Source organism: Balaenoptera physalus (genome assembly GCF_965194825.1).
Source record: "Balaenoptera physalus genome assembly, chromosome: 5".
NCBI lineage: Eukaryota > Metazoa > Chordata > Mammalia > Artiodactyla > Balaenopteridae > Balaenoptera > Balaenoptera physalus.
The window spans coordinates 73720277-73739194 of record NC_138884.1 but is presented as its reverse complement, the minus strand read 5'-3'; the positions used below and the strand labels follow the sequence as shown (position 1 = coordinate 73739194).

The window sequence follows — 18918 nt, the reverse complement described above, 5'->3', positions numbered from 1 at the left end:
TTGCATGGCATAAGTTTTCAATTCTCCTCAGTTGATACCTGGAATGGCATATCTAGATTGTATTCTACGTGTCTCTATAAGAAACTTTAAGACTATTTTCCAGAATGGTTGTTTTGGGGGATGTTGAGCCAAAAGACAGAAGCAAGCCAAAGATTGGGAGAAGTGAGGATTTATTACTTGCAGCAAATAAGGAGAACACTTGGGATGTCTCCCAAAGCAGTGTCTCCCAAACAGCAAAATTGGGGAACTTTTTAGCTAAAGGTACATACATATTCTTGAAGGAGCTAGAGCAGAGAATTCAACACAGAACTGGGACATAGGTTGACAGAGTCCAAGCTTTAGGTGATAGAAGTCAGAAAAGGTCAATATCATCATTGCATCCTCCACCTGGGTAGGGGCCTTGGTTCCTGCAGAACTCAAAGATATGTAACAGATTGTTATTTATATCCCTTGAGGAGGAACTAAACTCGTCTTATCTCTGAACTATTGTTTCCTGACTGTTTTTCCTTTGTTCCTTTCTTTCCTAATTTCCCTTATGATCATTAATTACTGAGGCAAGTGTTGTGCCAGGCTTAGATGCAGAAAGCTTAGGCCAAATTAGTTTCTCTTATGTCGGGAAAGCCATGCCTGGTTCTCTTTCTCTGGGGACCCCCTACCCTATCAGTTGTACCAGTTTTCATTTCCATTATCAATAGATGAGAGCTCTAGTTGCTCAGCTTCCTCATCAGCACCTTGCATGGTTAGCTATGTTACTTTTAACCATTCTGGTAGGTTAAGTGATTATTTGAAGACAAATAAGGAAATGTCCATTGAAGAAACATTTATTTATAAAACCAGCACCTGGTTTTAGCTTTGGCTGGGTTGATATAAATACTTTGTTTGATTTTATTGACTGTGTCAGAAATAAAATCATGTGGAGAACACACAACACAATTCTTTATCTCTTCAGGTCCTCATGGTCAGGTCAGAAAGGATAGAAAAAGTATGTACAATAGTATACCTCTCATGGTACTCTGGAAGATTTTGCCTCTTTTTGGGAGGAAGGGAAAGACTGCCAGAAGTCGTCTTTTGAATCAAGTCCCATTTCCCCTAAATTGACAATGAGCTTTGTAGGTTACAATGTCAATGCTGGGGCATGAGTATTTTAAAAGCAATGGAGGACAATAGGGGTTTCCCTTGCCAGAAGGTAATCTTAACCTTAAAATAGGCTTAAGAGTTAAGGAAATGTGGATCTGAAGAGACTTCTTACCTTAGATATACACTATCTGTATAGCCATTGAACAAAGTAATTCATCAGGCCCAAAAGAGTAAAAGATGTTTTAGGTAAGGGCAGACTGCTGCCACTGAAGAGAATTTAAGGCACGTGGGAAGGGCACTGGACCGGTTGGGAATCTGTGTCCCTGGATCCAAGTTCCGGCCGTGGCCTGACTAGTTGTGCAAATCTGGACAAGCCAAATGCTTGCAGGCCTGTCTCTTTTCATCTATAAAACAAGAGCTTGGACCTCTAAGATCTCTTCCAGTTGCGACATTTTGTGGTCAGCATATGACATGGAGGGAGGATTCTGGGAAGAAGGACAATAGGGAAGGCCAGAACAAAGAGACGGAATGCAGGGGAGGGGCAGGGCTGTGCAGGGACAGGGGTGTGGCTTGTATTTAAACAGGGGCAGGGAATTCCCTGGCAGTCCAGTGGTTAAGACTCCTTGCTTTCATGGCCGAGGGCCTGGGTTCAATCCCTGGTCTGGGAACTAAGGTCCCAAAAGCCGTGTAGTAGTGGTGGCATGGCCAGAAAACAAAAGACAAGGGGCTTCCCTGGCGGTCCAGTGAGTAGGACTCTGCCCTTTCCCTGCAGGGGTCACGGGTTCGATCCCTGGTCAGGGAAAGTCCCACATGCCATGTGGTATGGCCAAAAAAAATAGAGGCAAAAAACAAAAAAACAGGGGCAAATGGAGGCCCAAACGGACTCTTAAATTCTACCAAGGAAAATCCAAGGAAAGACTGGTGTGTGGAACTAGGAGTGTGTTAGGAACACAATATGCAGAAGAGCAGGAAGGGAGATTTTCGACAGGAAGGCAGTGCACAGGGACCAGTGATCTGAGAGCGTTTATTTGTCCATTCAACAAATAGCTATTGAAAAGGAGATATTTTAGGGGCCATTCAAAGAGGCAGGCCAGCATTTAGCATGCGAAAAGTCTGTGATGGATATTGAACTGGGGGTACCAATGGGGGTATGAGGGGCCCCATTTTGAGACTGTGACACCAAGCTAGGATCCTGTAAAGTTAACAAACACATGTTGAGCAACTACCATGTATAGGCACTGGAGATAAAGACTAATTTCTCTGCTCTTCTGCACCTTGGTTCTAGTAAGGAAAGATAAACAATAAAATGGTAAATAAAATGAATAAATAAAATACATGGCATGTTTGTTAGTGATAAATGCTAATAAGAAAAACAAAACAGGGAAGGACAGTAGGATTGGGTGTAAAGGGAATAGGGCTGTAATTCTGTTAAAGAGTGTGGCCACTGAGAAGATAACATCGGACCCAGGAGGGGAGGGAGTGAGCAGGATGGACATAGAGGTACTGGATAGTCTTTCAGAAAAAGAACAGCAAGTTGGGAGAGTAGCCAGGGTTCAACAAGGCCAGTGAAGGGAAGAGGAACGAGGGGAGAGTAGTTCCAAATGTGGTCTGGGCTCCATGAGGAGGCAAGAAGGATCCTGTCTCATTCTAGAGCTCCCTTGCTCACCTCCTTCCCGTCCCTCAGCATTTAGGGAACACCTCTGTGGCTCAAGCTGCAGATACTGTCATGGATAAGACACTGTGTTCCAGTTGCCAGAACCAGAACAAAAGGTCGGGGCCCAACTGGCAGCGAGGGTAGATGAAGCTTCCATCAACAGCACTAGACCAGGCCTTAAATCCCTGTCTTCAGACACCGTCAGTCTTGAAGCCAGTATGGCTCAAGGCCTACTGGTGGGTCTCCCCACAGAGGTCAGAAGAAGCTACAAAGAAGAAACTAGGGCTGCCAGGTATATTGAACTAATATATATAATATGTATAGTATATATATATTATGTATATGTTCTAGGAAATACCTGCACAAGATTCATTTTTTTTTCAAATAAATTCATTTATTTATTTATGGCTGCGTTGGGTCTTTGTTGCTGCATGCGGGCTTTCTCTAGCTGCGGCGAGCGGGGCTACTTTTCCTTGCGGTGCGCTGGCTTCTCATTGCGGTGGCTTCTGTTGTTGCGGAGCACGGGCTCTAGGCGAGCAGGCTTCAGTAGTTGTGGCTCGCAGGCTCTAGAGCACAGGCGCAGTAGTTGTGGTGAACGGGCTTAGTTGCTCCACGGCATGTGGGATCTTCCTGGACCAGGGCTCGAACCCGTGTCCCCTGCATTGGCAGGCGGATTCTTAACCACTGCGCCACGACAGAAGCCCAAGATTCAAATTTTAACAGAATAAAAAGCACCTTATTGCTGTACAGCAGAAACTAACACAACATTGTAAATCAACTATATTCCAATAAAAACTAATTGAAAAAAAAATCACCTTAGACTTCTAAGCTGCTGAGAATTTTAGCCATCAATAGTGCAACCTCTTCATTTTACAGAAGAAAGTCAAGAGCAGTGATTTCTCAAAGCAACATAGGGAAGGAGAAACCGTTCTCTAGCCTATCTGGCCAGTGCACTGTCTAATCTGTTGCCGGAAAAATGGGGCAGGAGAGGATGGTCATGTCCCAGGTCTCCGGTGAGTTCCTGGGACGGGCGCCAAGTGAGGGTCCTTGGCTTCTCGAAGGAAAGAATTCAAGAGCGAGTAAAGTGAAAGCAAATTTGTTTAGAGAGATACACATTCCATAGATGGAGTGGGGGCTGTCTCAGAAGGCTAGAGGCCCTGGGGTGTGCAGGTGTTTACTTTTTATGGACTGGGTAATTTCAAAGGCTAACAAGTGGGAGGAATATTCTATCTATCTTGGAGAAGGGGCAGGGATTTCCAGGAATTGGGGCACCACCCACTTTTTGGCCTTTTATGGTCAGCCTTGGAACTGTGATGGCACCTGTGTGTGTTTCATTTAGCATGCTAATGTATTACAATGAACATATAATGAGGCTCAAAGTCTACTGGAAATCTAATCTTCTGCCATCTTTGGCCTAGTAGGTTCTAACCCGTTTCTGCCATATCCTGATCTTCTTAATGGTTATATCATTCTTTTAATTGTTGTGCCCTGCCCCCTTCCTTTTCTGTCTCAAATCCATCACAACTTTTGTTACCGTCACCAAAAGTTTCAGAATAAGATTGTAGAGAGCACAAAGCAATATTTTAAGTTACTGTAAGTTATTGTTAAGTTATTGTAAGTTATTGTAAGTTATTGTTAAGTTATTGTAAGTCACTGTGAACTAAATGAGAAATGGAAATTGTGCTGACTCAGAGAACACAAATTTCAGAGCCAGATTTTAATCCCTACAGGATCAGTTATATCTGGAGGAGACTCCTGGAGGCGCAAGCTGGAAATGTAGGGAAGAATGGGAGAAAGGCCCCAGGTATTCGTCCAATGTTACCTCTTTGGCTGGTGATAGTGATAGTGGAACCATAACGTTTCAACATCAGGATGGAGATGTTGTACCCTAATTTTTAATCAACACAAACCTTGAGTAAGATGTAACATTTAAAGTGGATTATTGAACTTCAGTGTAACATTAAAAAGAGCTCAGTCAAATTGAGCTCTTCCTAAAGAAAAAGCAAATCATGGTCAGGAATAAAAAGCATAGAAGCTCAAAACAATATTTAACCAAACTTATGAAGTGACTCTCTAGAGAAAAATATTACTAAGAACATATGATAATTAAAAAATTTTAAATGATGAATTAAATTTCTGGGAAAGAATCCATGGGCTCAGATTTTAAAAACCAGAAATCAGTGACAGTTTAAAGTCTTTATTTTGCAGAAGATCTTAAATTTTGGATGCAGCAAAGTAATAGAGAGCTTCTTGAAAACAATTAATAATTAGTTTATAGAACCAGCTTCTCCATGGAAAGTTTCTATTGATTTGTAACTTGGCTTTGAATTTGACCTGTGGCCTTCATGTCATGATAATTTGGGTCACTCTGAATATGCCATCTCTTGAACAAGGGCCTCCGCTAATTTTAAATGAATGCAGCCGCTGATTTGCCATTCATCTATTTGCATCACAATATGTGGGAATAAATTCCCAATTAATAAAACATTTCCAGTAAGCAGTCAGACTGAGGAATGAAGGACATTTATCTAGTAAGTTTAAAAAGAGATGTTGCCTTTTTGGACATGAAAAAGGGAAAGAATGTTAACATTTTTGAGGGCTTTGATAGAGGACAGAATTGTTCCCTGGGCTACAGCATCTAAAAAACCCATGCATCCTCAAATTAGATTTTAGTTTAAAAAAATTTTTTTAAAGTGAATAAATGTAGAAACGTTTGAGGAATTCCGTGGTGGTGCAGTGTTTAGGACCTGGTGTTTTCACTGCCAGGGGCCCGGGTTCCATCCCTGGTCAGGGAACTCTGATTCCTGCAAGCCATGTGGTGTGGCCAAAAAAAAAAAAAAGTTTATTACCAGGCCTACAAAGGTTTTCTTCCTTCTTTCCTTTCTTCCTTCCTTTCATTCTTTCTGCACTCCCCCCACTCCCCATTCTCTGTCTTTTTTTTTACCAGTCCCTTCTGCATTTTTCTTTTTCTTTTGGGATCAATGAAGGTGAATACTTCTTGATTCATGGGGAGAGTTTGCATTTGATATTAAGTATCAAAACCTTTGGTGGTTAAGCACCATAGGACCTTCATTCCATTTTGCATCTGACATTGCATTAATTAATAACATTGTCAACAGTTAGGAAAAGAGGTCTACTGAGGAGTAGACCAGAGAGTCTGGAAGCTCTCTCCTAAGAGAAGAAAGTGAAGGAACTTTAAAGAGAAGGAACTGGGGGAGCCTGAGAAGGAGGTAGGGAAGTCTCAGGTAGGTTTTTGAGCTTGCTGTTTTCACTGTGTATAATGTTCCTTCCCTTATTTTCTACCTGTTGAAATTCTCCCAGTTCTCAAGGCCAGATCAGATAATCATCTACTGTGACGTTTCTAGATCCTCTTAGTTAGAAACTATCTCCCTCCTCTAAACCCCGAAAGCACTTGCTGCTACCTACCTCTTTTATAAAACTGCTGATAGTCCAACTTATCTAGATCTGGGTAGTCAGGACCTCGAATGCCACACTAAGGGGTTTAAGGGAGCCATTCAGTTTCTGAGGACAGCTGCTATTTAAGACATCTAAGGCATTTCTGGTACAAAAAGAAGGGAAGGGGGCATGAAACTACTCTCTCTCTCTCTAGCATATTACTATGTACCAGGTAGCATGCATGGGTTACCCCACTTTATAAACGTGGAAGCAGGTTACTCTCCAAAACTTGCTCAGGAAGCAGCCTCCACGTCCTCACCACCCTCTATACCCTCTGTAATCTGAGGGTAATTGCTAGCTACACTGAAATAGTGCTTTGAAGGCTCAGCAATGACCTTCCACGTCTAGGGACTTGTCCCCTCTGTCCTCATTCTCACAATTTTGAATCCACGACCTTCCTGAAATATTTTCTTTTCACAACTCACTAACTGCGTTTTTTTGGCTTACAGTTTAAAATTTGGAAGGCATTTTTTACGTAGAAGCTTAAAACGAAGCTTAATTAGTTAAGGGTGGCGACTTGAAGAAATTCTGAAAGGTATTTTCAAGCACTTTAGACTTGAAAGGGAGGGTGACAAAGCTTATACATTTTTCTTTTAACAGTGCTGTTCTCATGCATGCACGCCAGGGCTGGGAGTTAACTTTTCTGATGTTTATGATGGAAATCAAGAAAGGGAGGCGGGCTCGCTTCTCTTTAGACCCAAGGGTCAGAGTTGGGGGTCTGGGGAGGTTAGGGTCTGCTATCCGTGGGCGCGGCCCCGGCACTGCCGGGGCCCAGAGCAACCTCCTTCATCCAGGGGCGGGGCGCGCCAGGCGGCCACGCGCGGGGGCGGTGGAGGGGGCGTGTCCCGCGGGCGCGCGCGGGCGGTGGAGGGGGCGTGTCTCGGGAGTGGCGGCGGCGGCGGCGGCGGCGGCGCGGGCCGGGTGCGCGGCGCAGCCTCCTGTGTTGGAATGTGCGGCTCCCGAGAGCTCACGGCGCAGGAGCAGAGCAAGCGCCGCCGAGGCCCGGGGCCCCAGGCGGCGGCGGCGGCGGCGGCGGCCGGGACGGCAGGGCGAGAGCCGGAGGCCTGAACACTCTCTGCAGCCCCTCTCCTGGGTCTTCGTGGGCCTCGACTACCCGAGCGTCCAACTTTTCCGCCCTCTCCCTCCCCTCCCCCGAAACTCCAGCAACAAAGAAAAGTAGTCCGAGAAGGAGCGGCGACGCGGGTCGTCGCCCCTCCTCGCCCAGGAAGGCCGGTAAGCGTGGCGCGGTCTGGGAGACGGTCGGGTGGGGGCGGCGGGCCGGCCGGGCGGTCGTGGCGGCGGTGGCCGCGGGAGGGGGAGGGCGCGGAAGGACGCGGAGCGAGGCGCTGTCCAGGGCTGATTTGCAGATACTGTGGCTCCGGCGGTGGCGGCCGCGTCGGGCGGGGACTGGCGTCTGAGCGGGATCGGGTTACACCGTCGCGGTCCGGGGGCTGGGCCGGGGTCGTTGGTGGGGAGCGGCGCGGCGCCGGGACCCCCTCCCCAGTTGAGGCCGGGCCGCCGCCTCCGCGCGGGCCCGGGCGTCCCTGGGAGTCTTGTCGGGAGGCCAGGAGCGGAGCTGCTTGGGGCCCTAGTTCTGAAACTTCCTCTCGTGCTCCTCCTGCTCCAGGTCTCGCCGCAGCTCCTGGCCTGCCGGCGGTCCTCCCGCCCCCTCCCTCTGCGGCCTCTCCCTTTCGCCGGAAGGCGCCGTTGAGTGCGGCCGGGAGGGTTGAGTCAGCCTGGGGCTCGGGCGGTTCTGCCAATGGGGCTGGACAGCGATTTCTGCGCTCGGGCCGCCCTGCCGCCGGGGCCCTCTGCGCGGGGCCACCTAGCAGCCGCCGTCGGCGGGGCCGGGGCGCGCGTCCCGCGGGGCGCCGTGGGGGAGTGAACCCGCAAACTTCCGGGGCGCGGGGGGCCCCCTCCGGCGCTCGGGGCCCGGCGCCTCGGGAGGGCGCTCGCGGCGGCTCCTCGGCCCCCTGCGGAGGGCGAGCCTGGGGCCGGCGAGCAGCCGGGACGGCGGCGACGCGGTAACTTTCCTCCCTCTTCCCGGACTCGGGCGCGCGGGCCAGGAGGGGGCAGCCTGGACTGGGGAAGACTTGGTTTGGCCCAGCGGCACCCCGAGTTTGCCCGTCTTGCAGTCTTTAGTTGGGGAGCCCAGGGAAAGGTTCAGGACGAGTGTGGCGGCAACTGGTGGGTCAGTGGTGCAGTGAGCGGGCCGAGCCGAGAGGAAGCGAGAGCTCCCGAGTTTGCAAAGAGCTGCTTTGTGTTTGGTACGTATTTTGAGAAAATGGCCGAATGCCTATTTCAGTTAGGAATGCCGCCGCCGAGGCAGACGCTGGTGGCAGCAGCACGTAGGAATTCGCGCAGCACGTTGGGCTTTCGGACTGTGCTTGGACAGTCTTCCCGAACAACGTTAAAATCCCTTTGGGGATGGTAGTTAGGGTTTGGGAAGAATTAGAAATTACCGAGTAGTCTGGGCTGTTATGTTAAACCCTTGGACAGCGTTTGCTTTGTGTGATGGCATTTGATTCCAACTTTTGTTGGTACCTATGACTCAACCGGTTTGTGTTTATGCACTTGGGTGAGACGGATTACTTTTTGTATTTAACATTTTTTTTTAGCCTTTGCCACCTATTTTGCTTTTTCTAATTTGCAGGAAAACACCTAATTTGAGAATTACACCTTTTAGATTGGAAAGTAGCGTGGTTAAGACAGTTTATAAAAAACCCCAACACGTTTTGAAGGTGATCTTGTTATGGCTCCGCCAGGCAAGTGGGCCAAGTCAAGCGCAATGCAAGAAAGTTACTGATTTGGAGATGAGTTGTCCAGTTATTTTATTAGGGGATTTGAAAGTTTCTGTATTTTCATTTGTGTATTTTTGAATACACCAAATTTCCCTTTTCACAGGAAGAAAGGTCCATAACTTTTGTTTACTTTGAAATAGGTCATCATCAAAAAAAGAAACTAAGTGGTACTTTAATGGTACTAAGTACGTTTTCAGAGAACATTGGACCCTTGAACAACAGGAGTTTGAACTGTGTGGGTCCACTTATATGTGGATTTTTTTTTCAAGAAATATACTGGAGGGCTTCCCTGGTGGCGCAGTGGTTGAGAGTCTGCCTGCCAACGCAGGGGACACAGGTTCGAGCCCTGGTCTGGGAAGATCCCACATGCCGCGGAGCAACTAGGCCCGTGAGCCACAATTGCTGAGCCTGCGCGTCTGGAGCCTGTGCTCCGCACCGAGAGGCCGAGACAGTGGAGGCCCGCGCACCACGACGAAGAGTGGACGCTGCTCGCCGCAACTAGAGGAAGCCCTCGCATAAAAAACAAAGACCCAACACAGCCAAAAATAAATAAATAAATTAATTAATTAATTAATAAAAATTAAAAAAAATATATACTGGAAAGTTTATTAGAGATTTGCAACATTTTGAAAAAATTTACAGATGATACACATAACCTAGAAATATTGAAAAAATTTAGAAAAAGGTACCTCATGAGTGCATAAAATATATGTAGATAATAGTGTATTTTATCATTTGCTACCATAAAATATATATAAATCTAATAAAAAGTTAAAATTTATCAAAAATTACACGAACACAGACCACACATGGCACCATTCTGGTCCAGAGAAATGTATACAAATGTAAAGATGCAGCAGTAACTCATAACTGCATAATATTAACTGTAGTCCATACTGTAGTACTGTAATAATTTCATAGCTGCCTCTTTTTGCTATTTTGGTGAGTGCAAGTGTTGCAGGTATTCCACTGAAAACGTCTTGTGAGTCTAATCATTTCTGGGTGAGCAGTTGGTCTCTCCAGTAAATTGTGTTTGCAGTAAAAAAAAAAAAAAAAAAGTCACCTCTCGCAGTTCCTGAGTGTTTTTCATCGTGTTTAGTGTGATACCAGAAACCTTGAATAACACCGTGGGACCCATATGAAGTGCTCTAGTGATGCTGGAAATGCTCCCAAGAAGTAAAGTCATGACATTAGAAGAAAAAGTTGAATTGCTTGATATGTACCATAAACTGAGTTCTGTAGTTTCTGTTACCCGCCATTTCAAGATCAGTGAGTCCAGTGTAAGGATTGTTGTAAAAAAAGAAAAGGAAATTTGGAAACTGTCTCTGCATTTTTGCCAGCAGACATGAAAGACTTGCACTTTTTGCGAAATGCCTTTCTATCTCATATTGAAAATGCATCTTTTACGTGGGTATAGTATTACTATAAGAAAGGCATACCTATAGAGTCTAATATGATTAGAGAAAAAGAGAAGTTATATGACAACTTAAAGCAAAAGGAATGTGAAGTTTCTAAATCTGGAGAATTTAATGCCAGCAGAGGATAGTTTGGTAATTTTAGAAAAAAATATCAAGATACCAGAACCGGCTTTGAGTTCCCAGATGCCGTGAACACAATTATTAAAGAGAAAGGCTGTCTGCCTAAACCAGGTTTTGAACACAGAGAAATGTGCCCTGCTCTGGAAAAAATTGCCAAAAAGGTCATCCATTAGTAAGAAAGAGAAGCGAGCATCAGGATTTAAGGCTGATTGAAGACTAACATGTTTTGTGCAAATTGATTTTTTGATCAGGACTTCTCTTATCTATAAAGCTGCTAAGCCCACTATCCTTTTTTTTTTTTTTTTTTTGGCCACGCCATACGGTTTGCGTGATCTCAGTTCCCCGACTAGGGATTGAACCTGCTCCACGGCAAAAGCCTGGAATCCTAACCACTAGGCCTCCAGGGAACTCCTGAAGCCCACTATCCTTAAAGGGAAAAAAGATAAACACCAGTTGCCATTATTTTGGTTGTACGACAAGAAGGCCTGGGCAATGAGAACACTTTTCTGGATTGGTTCCATCAGTGCTTTGTCCCTGATCACGAAGTACCTTGCAGTAAGGGACTGCATTTTAAAGTTCTTTGGTATTGGACAATGCCCCTGGCCACCTAGAACCATGAGTTCAACATTGAAGGTGTCAAAGTGGTATACTTGTCCCCCAACACAACGTCTTTGAATGAAGCCTGTGTCGAGGTGTTGTAAGGACCTTGAAGGCTCATTACATGTGGTACTCTATGAAAGGATTGTCAATGCTATGAAAGACAACCCCAATAGAACATCATGAAAGTCTGGAAGGATCACATCATTGTGATAGAAAAAGCTGTGAAAGCCATCAAGCCTAAAACAATAAATTCTTGCTGGAGAAAACTGTGTCCAGATGTTGTGCATGACTTCACAGGATTTACGACAGCCAATCAAGGAAGTCATGAAAGAGATTGTGGGTATGGCAAAAAGATGGGGGGGTGCGGTGAAGGGCTTCAAGATACAGATCTTGGGAATATTCAAGAGCTAATAGACACCATACCAGAGGAATTAATGGAAGTCAATTTGGAGATAAGTGCTTCTGAGCCGGTGCCAGGTGATGAGGAAAAAGACATGGAAGAAGCAATGCCAGAAAACAAATTGACATTAGACAGTCTGACAGCAGGGTTCCTTTTGTTGAAGACTACTTTTGACTTCTTTTATGACTTGGACCCTTGTGTGATACAGACACTAAAACTAAAGCCAGTGGTTGAAGAAGGATTAGTACCCTATAGAAACATTTTTAGAGAAGTGGAAAAGCAAAAAAGTCAGACAGAAATTAAGATGTATTTCCCTCAGGTTACACAGAGTGCCGGCCTCTTTCCACTTCCTCCACCTCTTCTGCCTCTGCATCTCTTTCTGCCTTCCCTTCCACTTCCTCTACCTCTTTCCACTCTGCCACTCCTGACTCAGCAAAACCAACCCCTCCTCTTCCCCGCCCTCCTCACCCTACTCAACTGAAGACAGAAGGATGAAGACCTTTATGATGATCCACTTCCACTTAATGAATAGTAAATAATCATGCCATTCAGTTAATAAACTTATCTGTTGGGTATGTGTGTGAGGGTCTTGTGAAAATCTAGTACTCGTATAGCAAGAGCTGGGAGACATTGTGTCATCATCGTCATTACCTAAGTATTCATTGTGTGCAAAACTTGTACAAAGGTATAAGGTGATATTTAATATGAAGTTAATAATGTATTAGTTTTTCTACTGCTGTATAACTTTGCTTTTAAATACTTACATTAAAATACAGTATGCCTCTTATAATTTGAGAAAGCGTATCAGCCTATCATCACATGTATGCAGTTTTTTAAAACAAAACAGTATTTCCAGTACTATATTATGAATATGCCTTATACTGTATGCTTAAAAATTTTGTGATTCATTCATTTGCATATAGGCTAGGCTACTGTGAAGCAGTCCTATTGATTACAATTATAAAGCAATCATATTGCTGCTGCTTCTTTATCAGTGCATTAATCGTTATACCTGTAAATAAGTATGAATTTCTTTTTCACATTATCTTTTCTCTTTTGATACCTAGTGTTAGTAATACATATAACATCTACAGTATTTTGCATCATATAATACAATATTGATAAAGATACTGATAAGCACAATTCATCTTGTACACTATTATATAATGCACATAACATATAAAATATATGTTAACTGATTGTTAATGTTATCCATAAGGCCTCTGGTCAACAGTAGGCTATTGGTAGTCTAGTTTTTATGGAGCCCAAAGTTACATGCAGATTTTTAACTGCACTGGGGGTTGGTGCCCCTAACCCTCTTGTTCAAAGGTCAACTGTAGTTTATTCTTTTGGAGTTAGTTGAGTTCATATGAACTTCAATTCACTAACTATAGGCTTCTGCTTGTCAGGCTGTTTGTACTTAATAAATGCACAGGTAGCTTTTGGATTTTTCCCCTTTCTGATTCAGACCAGTAAACTTTTGAAGGGGGATTTGAGAGGACAGCAGTTTACTGTTCATATACGGAATTTAAAATAAAATTTTAATTAGCACTAAAAATGAAGGTTACTTATATTTTTCCACTAGAAAAAGTAAAAGTGCTTGAGGGAAGGCAAGCCAGTGGTAGACCTAGTAGATGGATGAGTTGTGTCAAACACTTGATAGAATTTTTTGTAGGGGGTCATAGAAATTTTTTTGATGACTGCAGTAAAGAGAATTTGGAATTACAAAATATTGTAAAGGCTTATTTTCAGTAGTTAATGAGGCTGATTGAGTTTAAAGATTATATGGGAAAATGTATTTTTTTAAGTTATGAAGAATTACAGTGATGTTGTGGTTTTAGAACAGTAAAAGTTGTGTTTAAACTGGTGCTTTCATGTTATTTGTTTTGTTTTGAATGCAGAACACCGTTATGGCCACCCAGGTAATGGGGCAGTCTTCCGGAGGAGGAGGTCTGTTCACCGGCAGTGGCACCATGGGCATGGCCTTGCCTAACGACATGTATGACTTGCCTGATCTGTCCAGAGCTGAACTGGCTGCGCCTCAGCTCATCATGTTGGCAAATGTGGCCTTAACTGGGGAAGTAAACGGCGGCTGCTGTGATTACCTGGTTGGTGAAGAAAGACAGATGGCAGAATTGATGCCTGTTGGGGATAACAACTTTTCAGATAGTGATGGAGAAGGACTCGAGGAGTCTCCTGAGGTAAAAGGCGAGCCCAGTGGGCTGGAAAACATGGAACTGGAGAGTTTGGAACTCAGTGTTGTCCAACCACGGCCTGTGTTTGAGGTGTCAGCTGCCTCAGAACCGTACAACGCAAATAAAGATCTTCCTCGGGAAACACCTGTAGCAGAGGACAAATGCAAGAACTTGAAGACCAAGCCCTTTCGCTGTAAACCATGCCAGTATGAAGCAGAATCTGAAGAACAGTTTGTGCATCACATCCGAGTTCATAGTGCCAAGAAATTTTTTGTGGAAGAAAGTGCAGAGAAGCAAGCCAAAGCCAGGGAATGCGGCTCTTCCACGGGGGAAGAGGGAGATTTCTCCAAGGGCCCCATTCGCTGTGACCGCTGTGGCTACAATACCAATCGCTATGATCACTATACTGCTCACCTGAAACACCACACCCGAGCCGGGGACAATGAGCGAGTCTACAAGTGCATCATTTGCACGTACACCACAGTAAGTGAATATCACTGGAGGAAACACTTGAGAAACCATTTTCCAAGGAAAGTATACACATGTGGAAAATGCAACTATTTTTCAGACAGAAAAAACAATTATGTTCAGCATGTTCGAACTCATACAGGTAAGAGGACCTATCTCGTTTATAAGTGTACTCTACCCCCCAAATGAAACACTTTAAAAATGTGAAAAATTTCAAACATCTCAGAAGTAAAGAGAATGCCCCGCTGCACCCATGGGTCCCCATCCCCTATACTCAACAGTTATTAATATTTTGTCATATTTGGCAATTCATTTTTTTCAATAACAGCTTTATTGAGATGTACTCCACTCCCACACAATTCATCCATTGAAAGTTAGAATGCATTGGTTTTAGTGTGTTCACAGACTTGTGCAGCCAACACCACAGTCAATTTTAGGACATCTTCACCCCAAAAGGAAACCCCTCTCAGTGGTTGCTCCCCATTTCTCCCCAACACCCCTTAATTATTCACTTTTAAATTGACTTTCATTAAGGGGTCTCATTTTTTTTTTTTAATTAATTAATTTATTTATTTATGGCTGTGTTGGGTCTTCGTTTCTGTGCGAGGGCTTTCTTCTAGTTGTGGCAAGCCAGGGCCACTCTTCATCGCAGTGCACAGGTCTCTCACTATCACGGCCTCTCTTGTTGCGGAGCACAGGCTCCAGACGCGCAGGCTCAGTAGTTGTGGCTCACGGGCCTATTTGCTCCGTGGCATGTGGGATCTTCCCAGACCAGGGCTTGAACCCATGTCCCCTGCATTGGCAGGCAGATTCTGAACCACTGCACCACCAGGGAAGCCCTAAGGAATTTTTAGAATTTAAAAAAAAAAGAAAATGGAGAGAACTGGGAAAATTTCAGTTTTGTTGTATATTTCCAATTTTTTATGTATACTTTTTTTTTTAAATAGGATCTCTACTTTTTGCCATTTCTTAATTTTTTTTCTTATAGTGGTTTCTTTTCACTTAATTACAGTCTAGGTGACTAATTTTAATGGCTGTATTTTATATACTTCATCATTCATTACTGAACTTTTTCTCCACATTAAAGTTGCTATTTCCACAATAAGGTTATGACTTACATAGCTAACATTGGTTGTACATATCTCATTTCATTTTAGTGTTAAACTTATTTGGTCTTAATACATTTTTTATTTAAAAAATTTTTTTATTTATGTGTTTTTTTAAATTAATTAAAAAATTTTTTGGCTGCATTGGGTCTTGGTTGCTGCACATGGGCTTTCTTTAGTCGTGGTAAGCGGGGGCTACTCTTCACTGTGGTGCGCGGGCTTCTCATTGCGGTGGCTTCTCTTGTTGCAGAGCACATGCTCTAGGCGCGCGGACTTCAGTAGTTGCAGCACGCAGTCATAGTAGTTGTGGCTCGCAGGCTCTAGAGTGCAGACTCAGTATTTGTGGCGCACAGGCTTAGTTGCTCCGTGGCACGTGGGATCTTCCTGGACCAGGGATCGAACCTGTATCCCCTGCATTGGCAGCCGGATTCTTAACCACTGCACCACCAGGGAAGTCCTGGCCTTAATACATTAAAAAAAAAAAAAAAATTATTTATTTATTTATTTTATTTTTGGCTGTGTTGGGTCTTAGTTGTGGCATGTGGGATCTTTCATTGCGGTGTGTGGGCTTCTCTCTAGTTGTGGTGCAGGGGCTCCAGAGCACGTGGGCTCTGCAGTTGTGGTGCACGGGCTCATTAGTTGGTGGAGCTCAGGCTCAGTTGCCCTGTGGTATGTGGGATCTTAGTTCCCGGACCAGGGATTGAACCCACGTCCCTGCATTGGAAGGTGGATTCTTAACCACTGCACCAGGAGGGAAGTCCCTGTCTTAATACTTTTAAAAAGCTTTTTCCCCCAGTATTACCTAATTTGTGGTTTTTTAAAAGAAAAAAATTTCAAAACAATTTGTTGGTGTATAAATAGAAGGATAGTATTTTGATTATGCAAATTCTGAGAGTATCAGTGGTATTAAACGCATGGTTCTGAAAATTGTATTTATGGAAAAATTAATTCATCTAGTGCTGAAGAGCAGAGGAGATAAGAAGTGATCATCAGCAGGAATCGCTTGTTTCTTATTTCTCACTTAGGTAGCCTACTTTTCAGGTTCACTTAGTGGGTGTCTTATGTTCCTGTATTGAGTGCTCAGTGTTAGGTGCTTTCTTCTACTCTCTGCTAATCTTCAGAACAATTTACTGAGGAAAACTGGGTGTTTACTGAGGGAGAACTTAAGGCTTGATAGCCTAAAGTGATGTGCCCATGGTCACATACAACCAAGATTCAAACTTCTGAGTCTCTTTTTATAGGTAATCATCACGGTAGGGGGCTGAGGATTTCCATTTGAGTCTTCAATCAAAAGAGTTTTCATTTTGTGGTTTTGATATCTAACCAGTTCACAAATTTTACTTTAGTGCATTCATTTTTTGTTTTTTAAACGTATTTATTTATTTATATTTTGGCTGCATTGGGTCTTCGTTGCTGCGTGCGGGCTTTCTCTAGTTGCAACGAGTGGGGGCTACTCTTTGTTGTGGTGTGTGGGCTTCTCATTGTGGTGGCTTCTCTTGTTGTGGAGCATGGGCTCTAGGCACACGGGCTTCAGTAGTTGTGGCTTGCAGGCTCAGTAGTTGTGGCTCTCGGGCTCCAGAGCGCAGGCTCAGCAGTTGTGGTGCACGGGCTTAGTTGCTCTGCTGCATGTGGGATTTTCCTGGACCAGGGCTCAAACCTGTGTCCCCTGCATTGGCAGGTGGATTCTTAACCACTGCACCACCAGGGAAGTCCTCACAAATTCTACTTTAAAAGATGACGTTTTTGCCCATATGTGTGACTGATAAATTACTAGCGCTTCTAGAGTATTTATGCCTATTTTGGTGAGTTGCACAGGCAGAAGCAATTTGTTTCATTACGAAGAATTTAGAAGTAAATTATCCTTAGTTGATCCTTCATGTTAATCTGTAAGGGTATCAAATTTTTTTTCCGTTAACTTCTTTTGGTAACAGCTTGACTGATACACAATTGATGTACCATACAATTCACTGTAGATTGGCCTGTTCTGAACATTTCATATCAATGGAATCATCTAATATGTGGCCCTCAGTGGCTACCTACTTCCACTTAGTATAATGTCTTCAAGGTTCATCCATGTCCTATGTACAGTACTTGTTTTCCTTTTACTGCCAAGTAATACTCTCTTGTATGGGTAAGCAACATTTTGTTTATCTATTCATCAGTTAATGGATTTTTGGATTATTTCCACTTTTTGGATATTATGAGTAATGCTGCTGTGACCATTCATATACAAGTTTTTGTGTAGACATATGTTTTTATTTCTCTTGGGTAAATATACACCTAGAAGTGGAATTGCTAGGCCATATGGTAATTATGTTTAATCATTTGAGGGACTGGCAAACTGTTTTCCAGAGTGGCTGCACTGTTGTACAGTCCCACAAGCACTGTATCAGGGTTCCAAATTCTCCACAACCTAACAAATAAATGTTAACATCTGTTATTTTGATTATAGCTGTCTTGGTGGGTGTGAAATCTTCATCTCACTGTGGTTTTGATTTAGTTTCTCTCGTGGCTAATGATACTGTGCATCTTTTCATGTGCTTATTGGCCAATTATGTATCTTTTTTTACAAAAATACATTCAACATTTTTTAAGCTATCTTAAAATTCATCCAGGCTAAAGTAGGCATTCTGTTACCATGAGCTATTTATGTCTAATCTATAGTACCAGCTAATAACAGCTGAACAGTTATTAGGAACACATTTCACACTTATCACCACATTCTTTTTTTTTTTTTCACTCTGTCTATTCCTTTCCTTGTCCCATGTTATTAAATACATCTATTACTGTAATGTATAATATAGAGAAAATAATAACTGGTGTTTATTGAGGGCTTTACGTGCCAGGCACGGGTTGAATGCTCTACATGTATTATCTTAAATTCTCACAATTCTAGAAAATGAAGGTAGTGTTACTGTTATAGATGAGGAGGCTTGCCTGAAGTCATACTTATTATCTTGTGGCCAAAAAATAGACAAAAACAGATTGTCAAGGTGTTTTTTTCAGTATATTTTGTGGTCGACAACCCATGTCCAAAAAACACACATTTTCTGCCTTTGAGTCTTAAATTCTTTAGTAGTAAATCACTGGTCTCTTATTGTCAGCTGGTCGCCGTCCCTGTGGCTTTATGAGTATAATTTAAAACTGATCTGAGTCTGGGACTTCCCTGGTGGCACAGTGGTTAAGAATCCACCTGTCAATATAGGGGACATGGGTATGAGCCCTGGTCCGGGAAGATCCCACATGCCGCAGAGCAACTAAGCCCGTGAGCCACAACTACTGAGCCTGTGTGCTAGAGCCCGTGAGCCACAACTACTGAAGCCTGCATGCCTAGAGCCAGTGCTCCGCAACAAGAGAAGCCACCGTAATGAGAAGCCTGTGCACCACAACAAAGAGTAGCTCCTGCTCGCCGCAACTAGAGAAAGCCCGCACGCAGCAACAAAGACCCAACGCAGCCAAAAAATACATAAATTTAAAAAAGAAAAAAAAAAATTGACCTGAGTCTTCTATAAAACTTCTATTTACCACTTGAAAATTTTAGCTTAAAACAATAGCCTCCCCACTCAAAAATGTTATTGCTTTAAGCTAACAATTTAAAATGGTAGATTTATCATTTACAAGGA

At 43.6% G+C, this 18918-nt stretch overlaps 1 protein-coding gene across 4 annotated transcripts in view; it reads left to right on the top strand.

Annotated features, from left to right (window-relative positions):
- The window catches only part of LOC309662061 (RE1-silencing transcription factor-like), a 40071-nt gene that overhangs the window by 7637 nt on the left and 13516 nt on the right, over positions 1 to 18918 (top strand). For 2 of the 4 annotated variants that reach the window (XM_082464457.1, XM_082464456.1), the window contains exon 2: positions 13428 to 14331. In XM_082464457.1, the coding sequence (XP_082320583.1) occupies positions 13428 to 14331 (904 nt within the window). Of the gene's footprint in view, positions 1 to 7273; positions 7421 to 8226; positions 8455 to 13427; positions 14332 to 18918 lie in introns of those variants that run through there. The other 2 variants (XM_082464459.1, XM_082464458.1) reach the window with 2 other exon arrangements.